Source organism: Bombus bifarius, unplaced genomic scaffold (assembly GCF_011952205.1).
Source record: "Bombus bifarius isolate JDL3187 unplaced genomic scaffold, Bbif_JDL3187 scf7180000008176, whole genome shotgun sequence".
Taxonomy (NCBI): Eukaryota; Metazoa; Arthropoda; class Insecta; order Hymenoptera; family Apidae; genus Bombus; species Bombus bifarius.
The window spans coordinates 494,398-512,541 of record NW_022884493.1 but is presented as its reverse complement, the minus strand read 5'-3'; the positions used below and the strand labels follow the sequence as shown (position 1 = coordinate 512,541).

The window sequence follows — 18,144 nt, the reverse complement described above, 5'->3', positions numbered from 1 at the left end:
AAAAGTGAAGAATTTTAATCCTACTTTAAAATACCGTATACAAATATGCGCGATTGGAGCTTTTATAGACGCAAAATCTGATTGGCTCTAAGAATCTTGGTTTAAAATAACGTATAACGAATAATCGAATTTCATAGTACTTTTTATAGTGCCGACGGTTCAAAACGTTTGATTTTCTTCGAAATCGTTTTAAGAAAACTCAACAATGAATAATCTGCATATAATTGCATGTATAATTACGATCAAAATTAATTACGTTAATCATCGACTTTACCTTTATAACGTAGAATTACGGTAACGATAATTCTAATGATTAACTAACAAATAAGTGATGATTTTAATTACACTATCAGTACCAATGACGATAACGAAGCAATAAAGATGACAATATGCAATAGCAATCATATTAATCGTAATAAAAGATAATAAAAACAACATTAACGAAAGCGATAATGATGTCGTTATACAATGAATTGTTATTGTGTCACACTATTCAAAAATGTGTACAAAACTTAAATTTAACGATAATTGGTCTGTATAAAACGAATATAGCTAAACGTACACAGGATTTCGTTTATGAAAAGAGCGATATATTCGTGCAATGATTAAGATTTTGTGTAAGAATAATGAAAATTGCACGATCTCCCTTTTGATCAAAATGCTTGTCTCCTTTTGATACACATACATACATTGTTCATACAAGTGTGTGTCAATCAATATAAGTTTCCATTTCAATTGCATACTTTCAGCAATATGTTATTAAATCGAAACCGTATTTACATATAATTGTCATTGTAATATCTAATAGGTCTTCGATCTTCAAGCAATATTTCGTATTACTTGCAAGCGAATCAAAGATAGATTGTAGTTGAATGAATCGCATCGATGAGAGGAAGAAAATGGAACGAAGAGAATAAAGTGAAATTCAATGGAAGGGAGGATAATGTAAGAATAATAGCACAGTAGTACTAGTGCATCAATATGCGTTAACCATGCGACGCCGCGACACTATCAATGTGTACCTACAAACTTATAACGAACATCAAAAATAGGAAAAACGAGAGATCGCCGATTTTTGGTTAGTTTCTTCATAGATCTCAAATTGAAAATGGAAAAATAAAGACAATGTAGCCGTAGTGAATTTGAAGCATTTGAACCGTATGCATGTCAAAGAATCTACGATTACACCTTTGCATAAACGTTCAATTTCCCGAATGAAGCATTACAAACTTAAAAGTATCATATTATATTTATGAATTGTTAAAAAGATGCACGGCGTATAAATGAACCGTACAAACAAATGTACAAACGTGCTGATCGGAAAAATAAAGTCATTGGTCGGTCGTAGATCCTTATAATTAACTTATATATACATATATATAGTGTGTGTATATTTACGTGTATATATATTTATATATAGACACATAGTGTATATGTGTATGTATATATATATATACACTGACAGATCATGTAACACGTATGCACCGTATTACATGATCTTTCGAGTAAATTTAAACAATATATTACAGTATTTTTAGTGAGACTATATACACATAGCAAAGGACTTAATGAACGAAAAAGAGCGTTCACTTTTATCGCCTTGGTATTTACAACATAACCTTACGTGCCAAAGCATTTTCGACAATGTTTGATTTTTTTAAAGTCCTTGCTTTCTGCCTTTTTTGTTGATTTTAATACTGCACACATCGCACTCATACGCACACGCATGTAGCATAAACAGGCACACACACGCGCGCGCGCACGCACACGCGACACACACACGCACACGCACACGCACATGCACACATGCAAACGCAGATGGTTCGCAGGATCAAATATCCATGTGAAACAGATCGATTTTTACGTATCAGATAATAATAAACGCTTTTACGTTTATACCAAGATCATCGATTTGGTAGGAAAATATGACTAACAACTAATGATACACAATAAAGAATTTCTCTGTCCTTTTTTCGTATTAATAGTCACCAGCCAACGAATTCTAGTCGAAGAACAATCCAATGACATGTCTTTGTACCAAATTTACTCAAATTTAGCCAGGGTTAACCGAATATACAGTTACATTGCTCAACGCAAAAGTTTGGAATACATAACAGACGTTCCACTTCCTAAATGGAAATGCTTGATAATATTAACCTTTCATTGGGAAAAGCTTGTCCTCCTTGTATAATATAGTAGCTAATCGATCGATTCCGATGGGCCCTGGCCCCATCGAGATTTCATTCTTATTATTTTGGTCGAGGAGGAAGGAGAAGTAGGAGGAACGTCGTCGTTAACTTTCCGTTTAACGCTTAACACAATGCCACTCTTTGGAACGAATTTTGAATGAGAAGATGTCGTTTTAGATACATTGTTTTCCAAGTTTGGTGGCGTAGATGGAAACGGAGGGAAATCCTCGTCTTCGAGACCTGGGGGTTTCGGCTGTTCAGGGGCTATGTTTCGTTTGAAAGGTTCTGGGAAGGGATTTTTGTAAGGAATCCCTTCATGAGTAGGAGAAGCCGTCGAAGTTAAACTTGACAGATTTGCAGATGGTTGAGAGATTAACGATGGAGACGTAGTGGTTCCCATGATCGATGGAAGAGCTGTTGTTGTTCCAGATAAACTCGATGGAACAGAATTTTCGGTGACCCTGTTTCCTGGCACTATTGCGGCAGATGCAGCTGCGACGGCCGCTAATTCCTCTTCTGCTTTTCTAATTAAATCCAAATCGCTTAATGAGCTCAAAGTACCCTTATTTTCTTTCTCTTTCGAAATCGATTCTCGATGATTAGATGACGATTCCACTATAGATTTCTCCGAATTGGATTTATTTAATCCGCTAATTGTAAGTTTTACGCCAGGCGATGAGGAATATTTTTCCGAATTTTGGTAAATCGAAGAATTTGCAGTAGTTAAGAACGTGGCACTAGGTTTAGAAGGTAAATACGGGTCTACTTTAGAGCTCTCTTGTCGTTTGACGTTTGCTAAAATCTCTTGTAAATTTGGAGGTATCGTTATGTTTGAGACTTTTTCGAGAATCGGTTGAGTGAACTTTGAAATACCCGTGGGTGGCGGTGGTGTAAACGATCTCGTGTCCGAAGGACTGTAAGCTTCTTCGCATTCATCGCTGGGCGGTGGGTCCAGCCCTAAGCCCTGAAAAACCATCAAAACCACAACAACGTTAGAAATGTTACACAGTCTGTAACTCCATTCTTATCTTTCTTTCAATTTCGATATCCTCTACGGACGTATTAAGAAATCACTGTATTCGGAAAATTAAATGCGTATGACACGACTAATTTCTTTGCAATAAACAAAGTACAATCTTAACTTCAAACCACCAATCTCCGCCGACATTGTTTTAGATTTAACTATACTAATTGATATCAGTTGACAGAAGGAAGAATTGAAATGAAGACCGGAAATGAAAGGACCTAGAGCTACTGGCAGACTTCTACTACTTGTTTAATATATGTCGCGTATTAATATGTTTTTCCTTTTTCTTTTGCCAGAAGATAATGACGAACATGAAAATTATAGAGAACGTACGCCATTTGTATTTGTAATCGTAATGACATGTAGGGATTCGAAATACGTGATCGTTTTAAATCGTAAATGAAATTTATACAATTGTACAAATAGACAAGTTTAGGTGAAAAAAGAAGTAAAAAGAAAAGAAAAAAAGTATATCTCCTGCCCCTCCCTCCCAGACAGAGGTAAAAAAACCTCAGTGAAATTTGTTTACGGCAAGAAGTAAAAATCCGAGCAGCTCGAGGATAGGAAGGGGATATCCGGATAGAATTGAAATCAATTTTATTTACAATAGGATAAAAGGAAAAACAATAACATTCGATTTTATAAAAAATAAATCTTGTTAAAATTCTCACCGGCAAAGTAGGCGTTGATTCACCGAGAAATGAAGAACTAATATTCTGTATTTGTTGCTTCTGTTCTTCGATTTGTCTATTTAATTCTTCCATTTTTCGTTGGAGTTCGGTCGAATTTTTACTGGAAGAAATGATACCATTATCGAGTGTACTAACATCGTGAATACCCAGTGAACCAGATATCGGAGCTACTGTGGTTACTGATGTCGATGTAGGACAAGTTCGTAAGTCAAGATCAATATCTTCCTCGTCCATCTGGCCAGGACTATACGGCTCGTCACCATCGTCCTCGAGAGGTACTTTACCAGGCGAAGAAGTAAGATCGATCTTTGACGACAATTCAGGGACTATTTTACATATGGTCGCAGTATCGAGTAACGTACTCCTCGACATTCCTATATGTGCTCTATTTAAATTGTCAAGAGTGGTTTGAGTAACGGGATGTTGTTTTTCTTTCGTAGACTCGGTCGTGCTGACCGTGGTAGCCGATGTTTTATGATATGTACTCGTTGCGGTTGCCAAGGAAGGTGATGATATCGTTGGTGTTGCGGTAGAGGTAACAGAGGTAGATACGATGATCGTCGCGTTGCTACCATTGCTAGACTTATCTTTCGAGGCACCTATTAAAGGTGGCGTGTAACTTCGATCGGCATCCTTCTTCGATAATTTCATCGGTATGCCTGTAGACGATATGCCAGCGGGTCGTTTTCTTTTGTTGCGAACAATGATTCCTAGAAGAAGATGCGGTCTGTGCTCTTCGAAGCCAGGCCCGTTCAAAGGTAAGAGAACCTGAGGTATCGTGCTCTGATTTGAAAATGGCATTATATAAAAATCCTTTATATTCTTAGAAACATTCCCAACGACTCCAAGTCGACTTCTACTGTTCAAATAACTATACAGCGTTATGTACGGAATCTTTTCTTCGTCATTCGCTGCGGTAAGTCGAATTACCAAAATCTCTTTCGAACCGGTCTTCTTCATCTTCGAAATATAATCCCAAACAGTTTCGTGACTTATTCGGCCAACAACGTCAACTGTATCTGGTAGATCGTCCATCAAATCTTTCGCATGACCACTCACCTCTTGTGCGGTGATGAAGAATTTTGCAACATCCACCATGTTAACAAAACCCCTCCAAACCGTTTGCCATCCTCCTGCTTTCGGAGTTTCACCCTCGACAGTCGATGATGATTCCTGTTCTCTTTCTCTATCAATTTCTTCGTTAATGTCTGGTGTTTTGATATTAACCGTTGAAGAAGGTTCTCTGTCTGACACGTCCGAATCATTCCCATCAATGATGTTGGTAGTTGCTTCGTCTTCGATATGCCGCCAAAGCCGATCCTCGATAGATTTTCCGGCCGATGTTCCCGTTAAACCTGACAATTCCTCTTTCTTTTCCATCTCTCTTTTCTTCTCGTCTTCTCTTTTATCAACATTTTTCAATTCAGAATAAGCAAAACCACTACTGCGACTTCTCAAAATATTTTCATTGCTTTTGTGTCGTTCCCGTTCCCTCTCTTTCTCCCTGTCCTTCTCTTTTTGCTTAGCTTTATCTCTGCTACTTTTCTCGCGGAGCTTTAATTTCTCCCGATCTCTAGTTTTGGATCTCTCTCGATCTCTTTCGCGATCTCGTTCTTTTTCCTTATCACGATCTTTTTCTCGCTCACGCTTCCCTTCCTTATCTCGAGACCTCCGTTCTCTGCTTTTCTCTCTAGTTTTACTACGTTCCCTATCGTCTCTACCGTGCTTATGTCTACTTCTACTGATACTTCTACCACGCCGATCGCTCGCACCCTTTGAACGGTTACTCTCCTTCTCCTTTCCCCTTTCTTTTTCCTTATCTCTTTCTTTCTCCCTACCTCTATCTTTGTCTTTTTCCTTCCTTTTCTTATCATCCAAGTTCCTCAGTTTTTTCGCATCTTCCTTGCCTCTTAATCTTTCCTCGTCGATTGCCTTCTCCAAATCTTTCTCCATATCATCCACGGTCGAACTTATGCTGTCAGCACTGTTCAATGCAGTCACGATATCTTGCACCGGAGTTTTTGGATCCACATGATCGATACCACCATCATTCTCGATTATTTGTTCACCTTTGTGCGTTTTAACGACGATAGATTTAGCCTGAGCCATTAAATCTAATTCGTTTTTCTTAATCATTTCTAACTGATGCTTTGTTTCTTTCTCCCTCCATTCAGCCAATTCTTGACTGGCCATTTCATCAGGACTTAACCGCACCACCGCATCCGGCGTCAACGATCTATCAGCTATCTTTCTAAACAATGTTAGATTCTTTGTATCTTTTATATTGAATACGAGACTTCTGTATTTGGCTTTGTACTTTGCACCGGTGTCTTTGAAATATTTATATAACTCTAATTCGATATTATACGCTAGGTCCGCTATTTCCTCGTCGGTAAGTTTCAAATCTTCGGTTTCTTTTATACGGCTAGATAACAATTCTGTCAAAGTTTTCCGTATATTTAATCTTATAGGTTCTGTCTCAGGTTTTCTTGGTGGGCTTGGTTTAATCTGCTGTTGTTTCGATTGTATGATTGCCTGCTTTGATTCTTGCTTCTTTGCATTTGGTGTTTGTTTCGGTGACACAGCAACACCCAATTGCTTTATTTGTGGTTGAGTAATCAATTTTGTCGTTTTTAATAACAAAGGACTCTTGTTTGACCCTGGCAATAACGTTTGTTTCATTTGTATTGATTTTGTACTTGTCGGTTGAGTTTGCTGTTGTTGTTGTTGTTGTTGCTGCTGTAGTTGTTGTTGCTGTAGTTGTAGTTGCTGCTGTTGTCCACCAGAAATAAGTGTAAATTTTTTATTTCCTGCTGTCAAAATCATTTGCTTAGAACCTGGTACTTTCGCGTACGTCATCTTCGGAAGATTTTGTCCTTTTGCAGGTGACAGTAGTGCAGACTTTGTCTTAAATCACATTTTATTAAACATTTAGCATGAGAATAAAAAGCATACAGACCATGAAAAGCAAACAATTCAAAAGAAAATCTCTATACTCACTGTTTTACCAGGTACTTGTGTTTGAATAGTCGCAATCGTTTTCCCTATTTGCAGTGCACCAAGATTATTCGTCCCAACCACTTCAAACGTAGGATGTTCCTTTAACCATGTACGCAAATTTGATCTTGTAGGAGCGTCCGAACCTTGAAGGAACAACGACAACGATGAATAGAAATATCTCTTTTCCTTTCCCGTGAATATAAACGCCATGAATATATATATTTAAGCTACCAGTTAATATTCTTCCACTTTTCCTCTCAAAAACGATAACTCGAGCATCGGATTTCGACTTTGAAGCAGGATCGAACGGTGACGACCTTGTTCCTTTTGGACTAATTGTTGGTCCTGGTATTGGTTTGTCTTTGGTCAATGTTTCTTGGGCATGTGCAAGTATACATGCGTCGGAACAGTAAATGCTCGAGTTTCTTGCTTCTTTTTTACAAACGACACATTGCATACTACTAGAATATTGAACACCACCATAGTCACAACCAGATTGTATCAAAGGCGATGTTTCTCCAGTAGATGAACTCTGATTAACCGTGGGAAGGTTTTTTGTATTCTCAAATACAGTGTCAGATTGAATCCGTTGCTTTCCAGAAGCACTCTGGGTACTCGATTTAGCTTTTATCTCTTCGTCCTTCTTTTTGGCGCAATTTGGACAAACCCATTCTATTCCTTTCTCCTCCATTTGTTGACCTAGATAAAAGAGAGGAAACAAAGTAGAAAATAGAACTAAGAACTCGATATATACATATTTTATGCTTTATACAATCGCATTATTTATACAAAATAATTACAGTATTTTTCGTCTTACCCATTGCTTTGCTGACATGTACGCATTTTCCGTGAAACCAGTCTTCGCATACATCACAACAAATCATGAAACGATTGTTATGCGGTCTTTTGCATATACACCAAAGTCTATCAGGATCATCTTCTGAATCTGAATTATCCTCTTCCTCTTCTTCTTCCTCTTCTTCGTCTTCTTCACCGACCTGTTTCCGATCTTTCTCTTTTATATCTTTCTCCTCTTCATCCTCCTCTTCTTCAGCTTCCTCCTCTATATTTTCTTCTTCCACCCGAATTGCGCATTCATTTTTCTCACCTTGATCTATATTCGCACGAATTTCGTGTTTGATGGACTGCGACGATGCCCTTTGTTGCATTGTTTGTACACTGTAACTTCTAGCAAATATGAAATATAATCTGAAAATTATATAATTTAGTTTTATTTGGCTTGGTTACGTACCCGTGCTTCTCCATCCGTTTAGCAGGTTCAAATGATTTTTGGATAGGTTCAGTACTTTTAATTTGTAACCGTTTGCTTCTGGTAGCTGGTGCTTCGATGGGAGGTAACGTAATTACTCGTCCACCACGAATAATTTGAATAGGTTCCTTATCGTCTTTGACAAACTTTTTCCCTGCCTCTTTAAGTTCATTTGTATTCGCGCTAGTTGTTGCCATCGTTGCAACTGTTGCTGTGCTTGTCATAGTTGTTGTTACGATTATTGTCGCAGAAGGATCCAGCGATTTAGCACTTTCTTGCTCGGATGTGATCAAGGAAGGAATAAGCATGTTATTTGAGGTTATCGACTCCGACGCAACACTTCCTCCTTGTTCCACAAGCGCAGCCTATACAGTTGAAGGATAACGGAAAAGTTAAAAATGAAAAAAGAGAACCGATTCTATTTCCTAATAAAAATTAAGTTTTCGATACTATATCCTCCAATTAAAACACTAATGCTATTAAAAACAAAAATCTTAATACATGTTCAGCCAAGTCGACTCCAAGTTCTTCTTGTAATAATAACGCTTCAGCCAGCAATTCCTCTTCATGTTTACTAGCTTCCATTTCTAATGTAGCTAGTAGATGTTCCTCGCCTTCTATAGCGCCTACAAAAGATATTCGAGATTAGAATGATAAATACATATACATGACAACTGTTTCAACACATCTTTTATCTAAGATTAGTATCTTACCCGACTTACCCGAATCCAGAGCTGGTTGTAATTCTTCTGATGCGTTTGATTTTACACCCGGCTTAGACTCTGCTTCATGATTTTCTACCAAACAATCGTGACTTTCTCGCTTTTCCGTGGAGATAGAAGTTTCAGAATGTGTAGTTCGGTCGGAAGACATAGAAATAATACCTTTAATCACAAAATTTTGAATAATTTTGAACGTATAACAATTTTTTTTCTACATATACAAGTACAAACCTGAACGATTTGATGTTATGGGTGATGTCGACGATGATGACGGTGAATGTGTTACTTGCATAAGAGAATTTCCAGAAGAGACAACAGCTACAGACGGTGTTACTATATTTTCTTGTACTTTCGAATCACCATTCGAACCAACACGACGAATAATATCTGGGGTTGAAAAAAGAGCAGGACCTAAAGTATCCACCATGTACGCTGGTGATTTACGATTCTCTTTCTTTGCATGTTTTTTCATACCTAAAAGCAGGTTAAAATTTAAGTGAAATATTTCATATATCTAGTGTATTGAGTAAGATAATCAATGAGAATAATATATAGGGGAAATAAGGTATTACAGGTAAATAAGCTACTCTTACTAACCATCAAAAACTTTGATCTCTGTTGTTTTATTGGTATCGATTTCTATTTTCGTAATACTTTCCAGACCGTCAGATTTTCGTTTCTCTTTCTTCGGATCGCAAGATTTAATTTTTGAAATAACAGCAGGCGTCGTCACTTTAGCCAACTGTTGCGATTGCTGCTGTTGCACATTTGAAATCTGAGTTTGTATCATGGCAGGCTGTTGTGTTGATGACACTTGTGGTATCACTCCTTTCATTTGCGTTATCGATAAGTTTGACGTTATAGTTTTAGTAGTTACAGGTATTTGGACCAGTTTGCCATCTTTGGTCGCGAAGAACTTGGTTCCGGTTTGATTAAAAAATTTCCCTTTAGGAAGAATCACCTGCTTCTTTACGTCGATATTTTTAAGGTCATTCGACTTCATAAGCACTTGCTTTTGTACAAAAGTAACTTTTTGATTAGCTCTTCCCTGTCCTGGTTTTGTGAGAATCATGTCGCCTTTAACCATATTAGCATTGATCAAATTCGCTTTAACTTGGTTCGTCGTCTGCAGCGGTTTTTCAAAATTAACCGACACATCTTGATTTATTATCGAAGACGATTCGTTGCGTTGCGATTCCTCTTTCTTCCGACCAATAACGGTTTTAAGCTGTCTCTTGCCTTTAACGAAACCAAATCCTCCTATCGAAAGAAAAGATAAAACCGTCTTTAATCTACCATTAGTTCACGCGCCTTATTGTCATTTTATGCAAATAAGTATCATAGAACATATAGTCATGACTCGCGTTGCTACTCTCATACCTGATTTTTCATCTTTCTCTGGACTCTTCATGGCATTTACAGCAGCAGCCATTTCCATATCTAATCGGCGAACTTGTTCCATATCCATTTGTTTGTTGGGCCCTCTTCTACGAGTAGCTACCATACTTCCTCCTCTGGTAGTAAGCCCTTTCCTACCGCCTCTAGCTCTTATACCACCTCTTCTAGGACCTCGTGGACCAAAATCTGAATCATTGTCAGATGGTGGTTCTGACTCGGATGATTCACTGGATGACATTAACTCTTCTTCATCCTCGTCATTAGATTTTCCTTGATCTAACCAAAGAAAGAAGAGTAATAAGAGCTATTATGATATCAATAGTGTTTTTGATAAATTTGATGGAACAGCACAGTATGATTACGTTTTCCAACACCCTGCTGCAATAAATTCCTTGGAACCGGGTGTCCGAGAGATTTAGGCGTACTTGCTATATTGGTCGACGATCTCGTGTTGCTATTACAGGTAGGAACAGGAGTCGGGGGGATATTTTTTCGCGGCCGACCAACTGGTTTGCCCTAAGATAAATATCGTAACAATTGACTAATTCGGTTCTCTCAAACTACCTAAATACTCACAGTTTTGGTTGTAGCCTTTGGCTTGATCACGACAGTATTCTCAGCTTCGCCGACAGGGGACGATGTTTTGGATGTTCCAGGAGCAGGTGAATGTTGATGCGAGTATTGTAATCCATCGTCGGAAGTAGGTGAATCGATAACAGGCAATGGATCCCTCGGTTTTGGATCAGAAGGTGATAATCTACTTGTGTAGCAGTGATCCAACTTAACGCTATATCTTATAGAGTTTTGTTGTTCCTCTACTGTTAACATATCTATAAAATGTAGCGATTGCTATATATATGAATGGAAAGGTGGTATGAATAATATAATTTTAACAATACAGTATATTATAGAATAGAAATAACAACAACAACAACAACAATAATAATAATAATAATAATAATAATAATAATAATAATAATAATAATAAAAATACCAAGCATAGCTGTGACATTTTCTCCAAGAATTTGTTTTGCCTCTTCACTTTGTAAAGCTGTCTCTAATCGTTCCAACTGTTCTGGATCCATTTCCATAAAAGGATCGACTAAACTGGTTGCATCAGTAGATGTACCACCAGAATTAATTGCAGCAGATGTAAACATTGGAGGATCTACAGTTAATGTAATATCTCCATTTTCTGTGTCTGTCTCTGCTTGTCCTACTCTAACAACGCTGACATTTGCATTAGATTGATTCACTGAAAATCAATACGAATATTCAATATTTACAGTTGACAATCCAAGTTATCCAAATAATGTAACTTACTAATTAAAGTCTGCAAAGTTTCTTGGTCGACGGATATAGTACCATCATCATTGACAATGATAATTAATGTATCATCCTTCTTTCCTGATCCGCTCTCTTGTGGCTCGATAATGTACGAGCTAGACATTTTTTTCTAAGCTAAATTACTGTCGCGGTATTTACTGTTTTAATCAAACCGTCTTGTCAAAAAGGACAATTGCAAGATGTTGCATCCGTTTCAGCAATAAGTCGTTGTATCCGAAAGAATGAAAGATTATATACACTTCTAAAATAGAAGAGCAAACATTCGAACAAGCATCGATAGTAGAAGAGATAAACAAGAATGCCAATTAATTCGCCACGTTCTTAGTTGAATGAAAATGAAATATCGTTGCTATGTAATTGAAGCTGCCGGGTAAGACATCGAAATAGGTTGCGAATCTCACAGAATAAATTTTTTAAGATACATCAATATCAAAAATCAAAAGAAATGGAGAAAAAATAAAATAGCAAGTAATAAAAAAACTATGGTATATACACACACACACACTCATAACCACATACATATGTAGTATTATCGTTTTATTCGTGTTTGTCGCGTTGTTACCTACTCTATTAATGCACGATTGCGAAAATGGTGTTGAAAATAATAAACAGCACAAGATTTTTTTTTAAATATCAAATTAAAGTGATATTAATTAATAGCAGAGTAGTTAAATACACAACACCTTTAATGTCACACTTTGTAAAGAACATAACGTTCACGGTCAAGTAAACAGTACCGCCAAGAAAAGGATAGTCGCCATTTTGTTTGATTCAGCCAAGTAACGTTCCCCGAAAATTTTCAGACATCCGTCGTTGTTTCGTTGTTATTAAGTTATTCCATAGGAGAATTACTTGTATGGAACTTCATCAGCGAAACTTTGGTCAAAATAACGTAACTAGCAGAAAAATAATGACTTTTTCAACGATACATGATGTTACGAACGCACTTGTACCTTCCTGCACATACTGAGACGCTGCGCGCTCCTCGTTGCGCAACAACAAGAAGAGCAAACCACTAGCGCTATATGTGCCGCGCTAAATACACCACATTTAATCGTGGCTGACGATATAAAAATTTCATTTTTCTTAGTTCCATAACTGTTTCTCATTTTTCTCATTTGCAGTACATCAGTTTCCAGTTTATGCTATCATTAGCTTTTACACTTTTCACCGATACTATTCTCGTATTCCAAATTCTCTACCTAATTGTAAGAAACGATGTTTGATCATAATATAGAGAATTTTCAATCATAGTTATAAATTACATTGTATATACATATCCTGACCTATTTTTTCTCATTTTTCTTGTTAAATCTTAGGCGAAAACGGAAATTTTTATATAGTCGAAGACATATTCTAAAAAAGAACAATAGAGATATGTCTTATTTATTATCATATATCGTACATATGAGTTAAATAATAAAAAATCAATTTTCATCTCTTTCGTCTCTAGCATATTTGATAGATCGTATTAAGCTTGATGCCAAACTTGGAATAACGATAAATTAGAAGTAGAGAACGGCTATCTAAAAATTGGATAGATGAAAGTATAGCAAAGCAAGAAGCAGGGAGTACCGAAGAACCACGTTCGTGTGTTGCAGTGTCGCATGTGTCATCTAAAGTTTGTTACTCGCACAAGATAGCATTAGTTCTTACTCTTACTTACTCGTGCTTACAAAATATGGATATGGAAGTGGAAAACATTGAAAATATAGAGGATGTAAAACTCGATAATACATCGAAAGTGAAAAGAAAAAAACCTGGAATTGTATATTTATCTAATATACCTAAATACATGAATATCACGAAAATTCGTGAATTATTTTCTATATACGGAAAAGTTGGAAGAATCTATTTACAGTTAGCAGAAAATGGTTAGTCATTACGGATAAAACAACAAGGTAGTCTGATAAATGTCCCACTTATATATAGCATAACCTCTATTTAATAAGTAGTCAAAGGTATTTTCGGTTTTAAAACAATATTTGTTTGATCTTCTGATAATATATATTATAAGACTTTTTTATAGACGAATATGCATTATGTTTTTTCCATACAGAACTGGGACGGGATGATAAAACAAAGAAACGAAAGAAAGTTGGTACAAGGTTGTTTACAGAAGGTTGGGTTGAATTTGAAAGTAAGGCAGTAGCAAAATATGTTGTGACTATATTGAACAATACACACATCTCATCTAGAAAAAGAAGCAAATTTTACGATGCTATTTGGAATATAAAGTATCTACCAAGGTAACAAATTGCTTTTTAAACCATGACTGTAGTTTATTATGTAGGAATAATTTAATCTTATATTGTGTTTATTAGATTCAAGTGGCTTCACTTAAGCGAACGTTTAGCTTATGAACGAGCTGTACATAAACAAAGATTACGAACTGAAATTGCACAGGCAAAACGAGAAGCAAACTTCTATTCGCACAATATCGATAGAAGTAGGAAGCTACGTCAAGTACAAAAAGATGGACATAGTAGTTTTATACCGCCTGAGATAAAACAGAGGGATACCGATGTTGAAATTAGAAGCAAAAAGGAAAACGAACCTGTAACAGATAGAACAGATTTCTTAAAATCCTTATTCGGATGAAATTTTTTTATCAGGAAAACAAGTACAGCATTTACCCATAGGCATCCTTTATCTATATTTAAATAATAAATTCGCTGCAATTATCATTTGATCAATGAACAAATGCCTAATTATCTTGTAACATGTTCTTTTATTTTTCGTATCTTCTGATATAAACAAAATAAGGTACTACAATTGTTCTACGTAAATTAACGAATGGAATTTATAGAAATTAAATGCTTAATGTTCCATTTGACATTTAGCATGAAAGTATATCACGAAATTATACAAAATATACATTAAATTTATTCCGATAAAGTATTCTACTTATTTTTATTCGGTGTTTTTATCTAGAGAAATAGATCCCGCATAATGATATATACGCTATATCTAAACGTTTAAATTTCGTTAAGTAGCACATTATAAAATTGCATGAAGTTGATTTTAATCTGTTGAAATTGATCATCGAACGAATAAAGGCCTTCTTTTCTTCGATATATTATATTTACTTTGTTTAACACAGTTTATATATTACATACTTGAGGGAAGAAAAGGAGTAAAATTCCAAGTGCTTGCAACGCTCTTATCATATTGGGTCAATCCTTCTAACGCTTTAGGATCTGAAAATTTCGCAATAATATTTCATTTTTCATAGAATTAATGTAAAAGTAAAAAAAAAGAAAAGATTTTAGCGAATCGGTATGTATAGTACCAGCAGTTCGTAGATAATCATCCAGTGGTTTCTTAAAAACAGTAGTCGGTATTGCCATGCACAATCGTGGATATAAAACAGAATCGTTCGATAAAGCAACATTGCAAACCACTATCCCTAACATTTTAAAATTGGCGCGTCGAACAATGGGTCCACCGCTAACGCCACCGTGCACGCAACAATTGGTTTGAAACATGTGTCGCCAGGTTTTTGATATTATTCCGCTGCTGATGGTAGGCCGTCCTTTCAAGGAGATTGGAAATCCTATAGAAAGTATTTCTTCCCCTACGAAAAAACCATATTATTCTGTCATAGCTTATGATTATCAACGTTCAACATGGGAGATATGTACATCTTTATATACACGTGTAGTCGTGTATGTGCGCACTTGTATGTGTGGAACAAATGTCCAAAGAAATCCTTTTAATTTGGTTAGTATTTGTACCCAATTCGTAGTTAATAATAGAGGCTCATTAGACTCAATTGAAGGGAGTTTGAAAGACGAGCGGAAGGAAGAAAAAAGGCAGATGGATAGTTGGATGAATAGCGAGAGAGCTTGGAAGAGGGATGGATATTCGCAACATTTGTTCGATATCAACGAAACGTCGATTCAGCCCCTCAACGATCAATTGGCTCAATTTAGACCTAGTTATTTTTCCGTCAATGAAAGAAGGTCAGTGTTGCTTTCCCTTGCAACGTACGGCGCCACAACGTCGCCTTCTACTCCATGATCTTCCTATATTCTTAATTCTTATTTTCATTACCGTTAACCAACCGGAATAACCTCCAACGGTGTGGATGCGTTACAAAAAAGTCTCGATTCTTGATATAACCGAACGTATAACTGTTAATACGAACTGCGCTAGTGATGACACCAATATGCTTTTCTTTTTCCATTTCAGCTCACACCAGCATTATGTCTAACGAATTTCTTTCGTTTTTGTATTTTTATTTTCATATTATGGTATTTAAACGCGGAGCTTGTAGAGCTAGCTGGAAGTTAGAAAGAAAGTATGCAATTTTTAAGCGCCTTACCCTTCTGTGCATCTGTATCAGCAAGTTCGATAGCCTTCATCGAAGGTTCTTTGAACTTTAGATCGATCTTCAATACAGCAATATCATAAGGTCGTTCCGTTGGTGTTTTATATATCAAATTTGCTTCTGCAAACCATTCGAACTCGTCTGTGCGCGACATAATGCAGGTTGCAAGTTTAATTTTTCTTTCTGGTGCCTAGAAATGATTAAATAAAAAGATTAAAATAGATTCGTGATTCGCGATACGAAGAAATCCACGGCGACTTTTCCAATAACTTTAGAGAGGAAAAAGTGAAATAAGGAAAGAAAAAAGAAAGACTTGTATACCATTGTAACAACATGTGCGCACGTTATGAATGTTCCGCTTTGTTCGTCTACTAAAGTAGCGGTGCCCCAGTTCGGTCCACACTTTACGATCGCGATACTTTTTTCAAGGGTGTCTGAACAAAGGACGAACCAATGATTGTCCATAAAGTTACATGTAGAGACCCGTAGAGTTCAAGAGTGAACATCGCTAATGAGAAAGAAAGGAAAAGTGCATGCGTACCAATTTCGGGCAGACTCCGCCATGTGAAAGGTAAAATCTTGCAGGACAAACATCGAGGATCATCTTTCAAGACACGACTTTGGAGAATTCGTTTCAACAATGATAACAGGTTCACAGCGAAAGTACAATTTACCCATTCTCCGCGGTACCGGCTTAATGACGCAATTACCATGCCGCAAATATTTCTTCGGCCACTTGAAGATTATACGAAATGTTAGCAAGTGCAACGAAAGAATAAATTCAAAGGGCAAACGGCTGAAAATATAATAAATGAATTACCAATCGTTGATTAAAAATACAGGACTACCTTCGCATCCAGGGAAGCTAGTCACGTCGATTACAATGAGACACTGGTTGGTTCCAAGTAAGTTTCCAATAATTCCGCGACTCACCGAGTCGATAAAAAATGCATTTCCAAACGGCGTCGAGACTAATTCAACGATAGCTCCTTTTGTAATTTTGCCGACAGCAGCTTGTTTCGCAAGTTGAAGTAAAACTTGTTTAACTTTCGCTTTATCCGTTACTTCTGATTCTCCGCCCAGCTGCTTACTTTCTACGAATGTCGAGTCTTTTTCTCGTCCTATTGTTTCGTCGCTTAATTCGAACGATTTGCATTTGATCATCAAGAAGACAGGTAATAAAAGACGATCAAAGTCGTGTTGTTTCTCGAAGGTAAAATTTTTCAAAGAATTCTCCAGTGTTTCCTCCAAAAGAGGACATTTCCAAACGGCTACTAACTTTCCTGATTCCTTTAACGAATGGTTACGATGTATCTGAAACGTTAAATCATCGAACAACTGTTCCGATGCTCGAGCCGTGGCTAAATCTCCGGAATTTAAAACTGTAAAGAAACGAAGGAAATCCCGGGATCGAGATAAAACTGGGGCCAGCATGGAACCGTGTGCAAGTACCCAACGTTCTGCGACTAAGACGCCAGAATAGCCATGTGAAACCATCGTCCCTTCCGTCAAGGAAGCGTACGATACGAAAACATTTTCTGCCACGTGCATCGTCGATATCTCCTTGTTTCACGCTTCTTCTGTAACTGTTCGTCCTTTAGCGAAGAAAAGGAATCCTGAAAAGAAAAAAAGAAAAAAAAAACTAGTGGAAGGTATAAGAACAAAGATTACTACGCGGGTAAAATCTGTCTTCTTTTATGGAAATAAGGAGCGTAAAACGCATATTGTTGAGAATAGGGTCACAGGTGAGTTGAAAAACATTTACTCTTTTCAAACACCATCAAACGAAGCTATCTGTACAATGCATGTGTTTGTTGGTTATAGTAGTCTCTGATCCGATACCACGGTGGCGTCCCTGCGGCACCCTCGCAGTATCCTCGATTTCAGCGAGCAACTCAATGGCACGTGTACTCAAGGCAATTTCTTTGCCGTTCCACGTGTATCCCAAAATTATCGTTGATCAACTGTCTTTTATTCTCTCGTCAACGCCTACAGTATCATCCTTTGCTATCGTCAATTTTCGAAATATAGCTCGTAACATTGCGTCACGCGTCTACATTTAATCTTGAAAAAGTTAATTGAAACGATGGCAGATGACTGGAAAGAAAATAAAGAAGAAGGAAAGAGAGAAGGAAGGAAGAAAGAAAGAAAGAAAGAAAGAATCGT

At 36.9% G+C, this 18,144-nt stretch overlaps 3 protein-coding genes and 1 long non-coding RNA gene across 14 annotated transcripts in view; 2 read left to right on the top strand and 2 right to left on the bottom strand.

The window, feature by feature from the left end:
* Positions 1–706: 706 nt before the first annotated feature.
* Positions 707–3,501, top strand: LOC117209428. The gene is made up of 2 exons (XR_004487916.1): positions 707–1,078; positions 3,398–3,501. It is a non-coding gene; the product is annotated as an uncharacterized LOC117209428 (long non-coding RNA).
* Positions 1,977–12,646, bottom strand: LOC117209404. 8 transcript variants are annotated; one of them, XM_033451427.1, is made up of 16 exons: positions 12,165–12,646; positions 11,622–11,886; positions 11,293–11,553; positions 10,875–11,128; positions 10,661–10,814; positions 10,281–10,574; positions 9,498–10,160; positions 9,132–9,374; positions 8,892–9,062; positions 8,680–8,804; positions 8,161–8,543; positions 7,726–8,096; positions 7,140–7,607; positions 6,909–7,051; positions 3,888–6,815; positions 2,200–3,153 (listed from the first exon to the last, which is right to left on the bottom strand). In XM_033451427.1, exons 2-16 carry the CDS (start codon positions 11,746–11,748, stop codon positions 2,200–2,202), a joined length of 7,539 nt encoding a protein of 2,512 aa, XP_033307318.1. In that variant the 5' UTR covers positions 11,749–11,886; positions 12,165–12,646. The 8 variants fall into 8 exon arrangements, with proteins under 8 accessions (XP_033307320.1, XP_033307323.1, XP_033307325.1 ...); XM_033451428.1 differs by having other exon boundaries at positions 12,208–12,646; XM_033451430.1 differs by having other exon boundaries at positions 12,329–12,646.
* A 563-nt stretch (positions 12,647–13,209) lies between these two features.
* On the top strand, positions 13,210–14,533 carry LOC117209419 (activator of basal transcription 1-like). The gene is made up of 3 exons (XM_033451478.1): positions 13,210–13,519; positions 13,705–13,894; positions 13,970–14,533. The coding sequence occupies exons 1-3, from the start codon at positions 13,327–13,329 to the stop codon at positions 14,244–14,246; spliced, it is 660 nt and encodes a 219-aa protein (XP_033307369.1). The 5' UTR covers positions 13,210–13,326; the 3' UTR covers positions 14,247–14,533.
* Positions 14,534–14,712: 179 nt separating this feature from the next.
* Positions 14,713–18,144, bottom strand: part of LOC117209415 (peroxisomal leader peptide-processing protease) — a 28,539-nt gene continuing 25,107 nt past the window's right edge. For 3 of the 4 annotated variants that reach the window (XM_033451467.1, XM_033451469.1, XM_033451468.1), the window contains exons 2-7: positions 16,799–17,594; positions 16,520–16,713; positions 16,300–16,412; positions 15,973–16,168; positions 14,938–15,222; positions 14,713–14,845 (exon numbers count right to left, since the gene is read on the bottom strand). In XM_033451467.1, coding sequence (XP_033307358.1) covers positions 14,757–14,845; positions 14,938–15,222; positions 15,973–16,168; positions 16,300–16,412; positions 16,520–16,713; positions 16,799–17,529 — 1,608 coding nt within the window. In that variant the 5' untranslated portion in view covers positions 17,530–17,594 and the 3' untranslated portion in view covers positions 14,713–14,756. Of the gene's footprint in view, positions 14,846–14,937; positions 15,223–15,972; positions 16,169–16,299; positions 16,413–16,519; positions 16,714–16,798; positions 17,595–17,743; positions 18,043–18,144 lie in introns of all 4 variants that reach the window. The other variant, XM_033451470.1, reaches the window with a different exon arrangement.

Coding starts and splice junctions, on each gene's coding strand:
- LOC117209404 (XM_033451429.1), bottom strand. CDS start 11,748: ATGTCTAGCTCGTACATTATCGAGCCACAAGAGAGCGGATCAGGAAAG. Junction 9,375..9,497: donor AGAGATCAAAGTTTTTGATG/GTTAGTAAGAGT, acceptor ACCTGCTTTTAG/GTATGAAAAAACATGCAAAG. Junction 8,805..8,891: donor TCTGGATTCGGGTAAGTCGG/GTAAGATACTAA, acceptor TATCTTTTGTAG/GCGCTATAGAAGGCGAGGAA.
- LOC117209419 (XM_033451478.1), top strand. CDS start 13,327: ATGGATATGGAAGTGGAAAACATTGAAAATATAGAGGATGTAAAACTC. Junction 13,520..13,704: donor TTTACAGTTAGCAGAAAATG/GTTAGTCATTAC, acceptor TTTTCCATACAG/AACTGGGACGGGATGATAAA. Junction 13,895..13,969: donor AATATAAAGTATCTACCAAG/GTAACAAATTGC, acceptor TGTGTTTATTAG/ATTCAAGTGGCTTCACTTAA.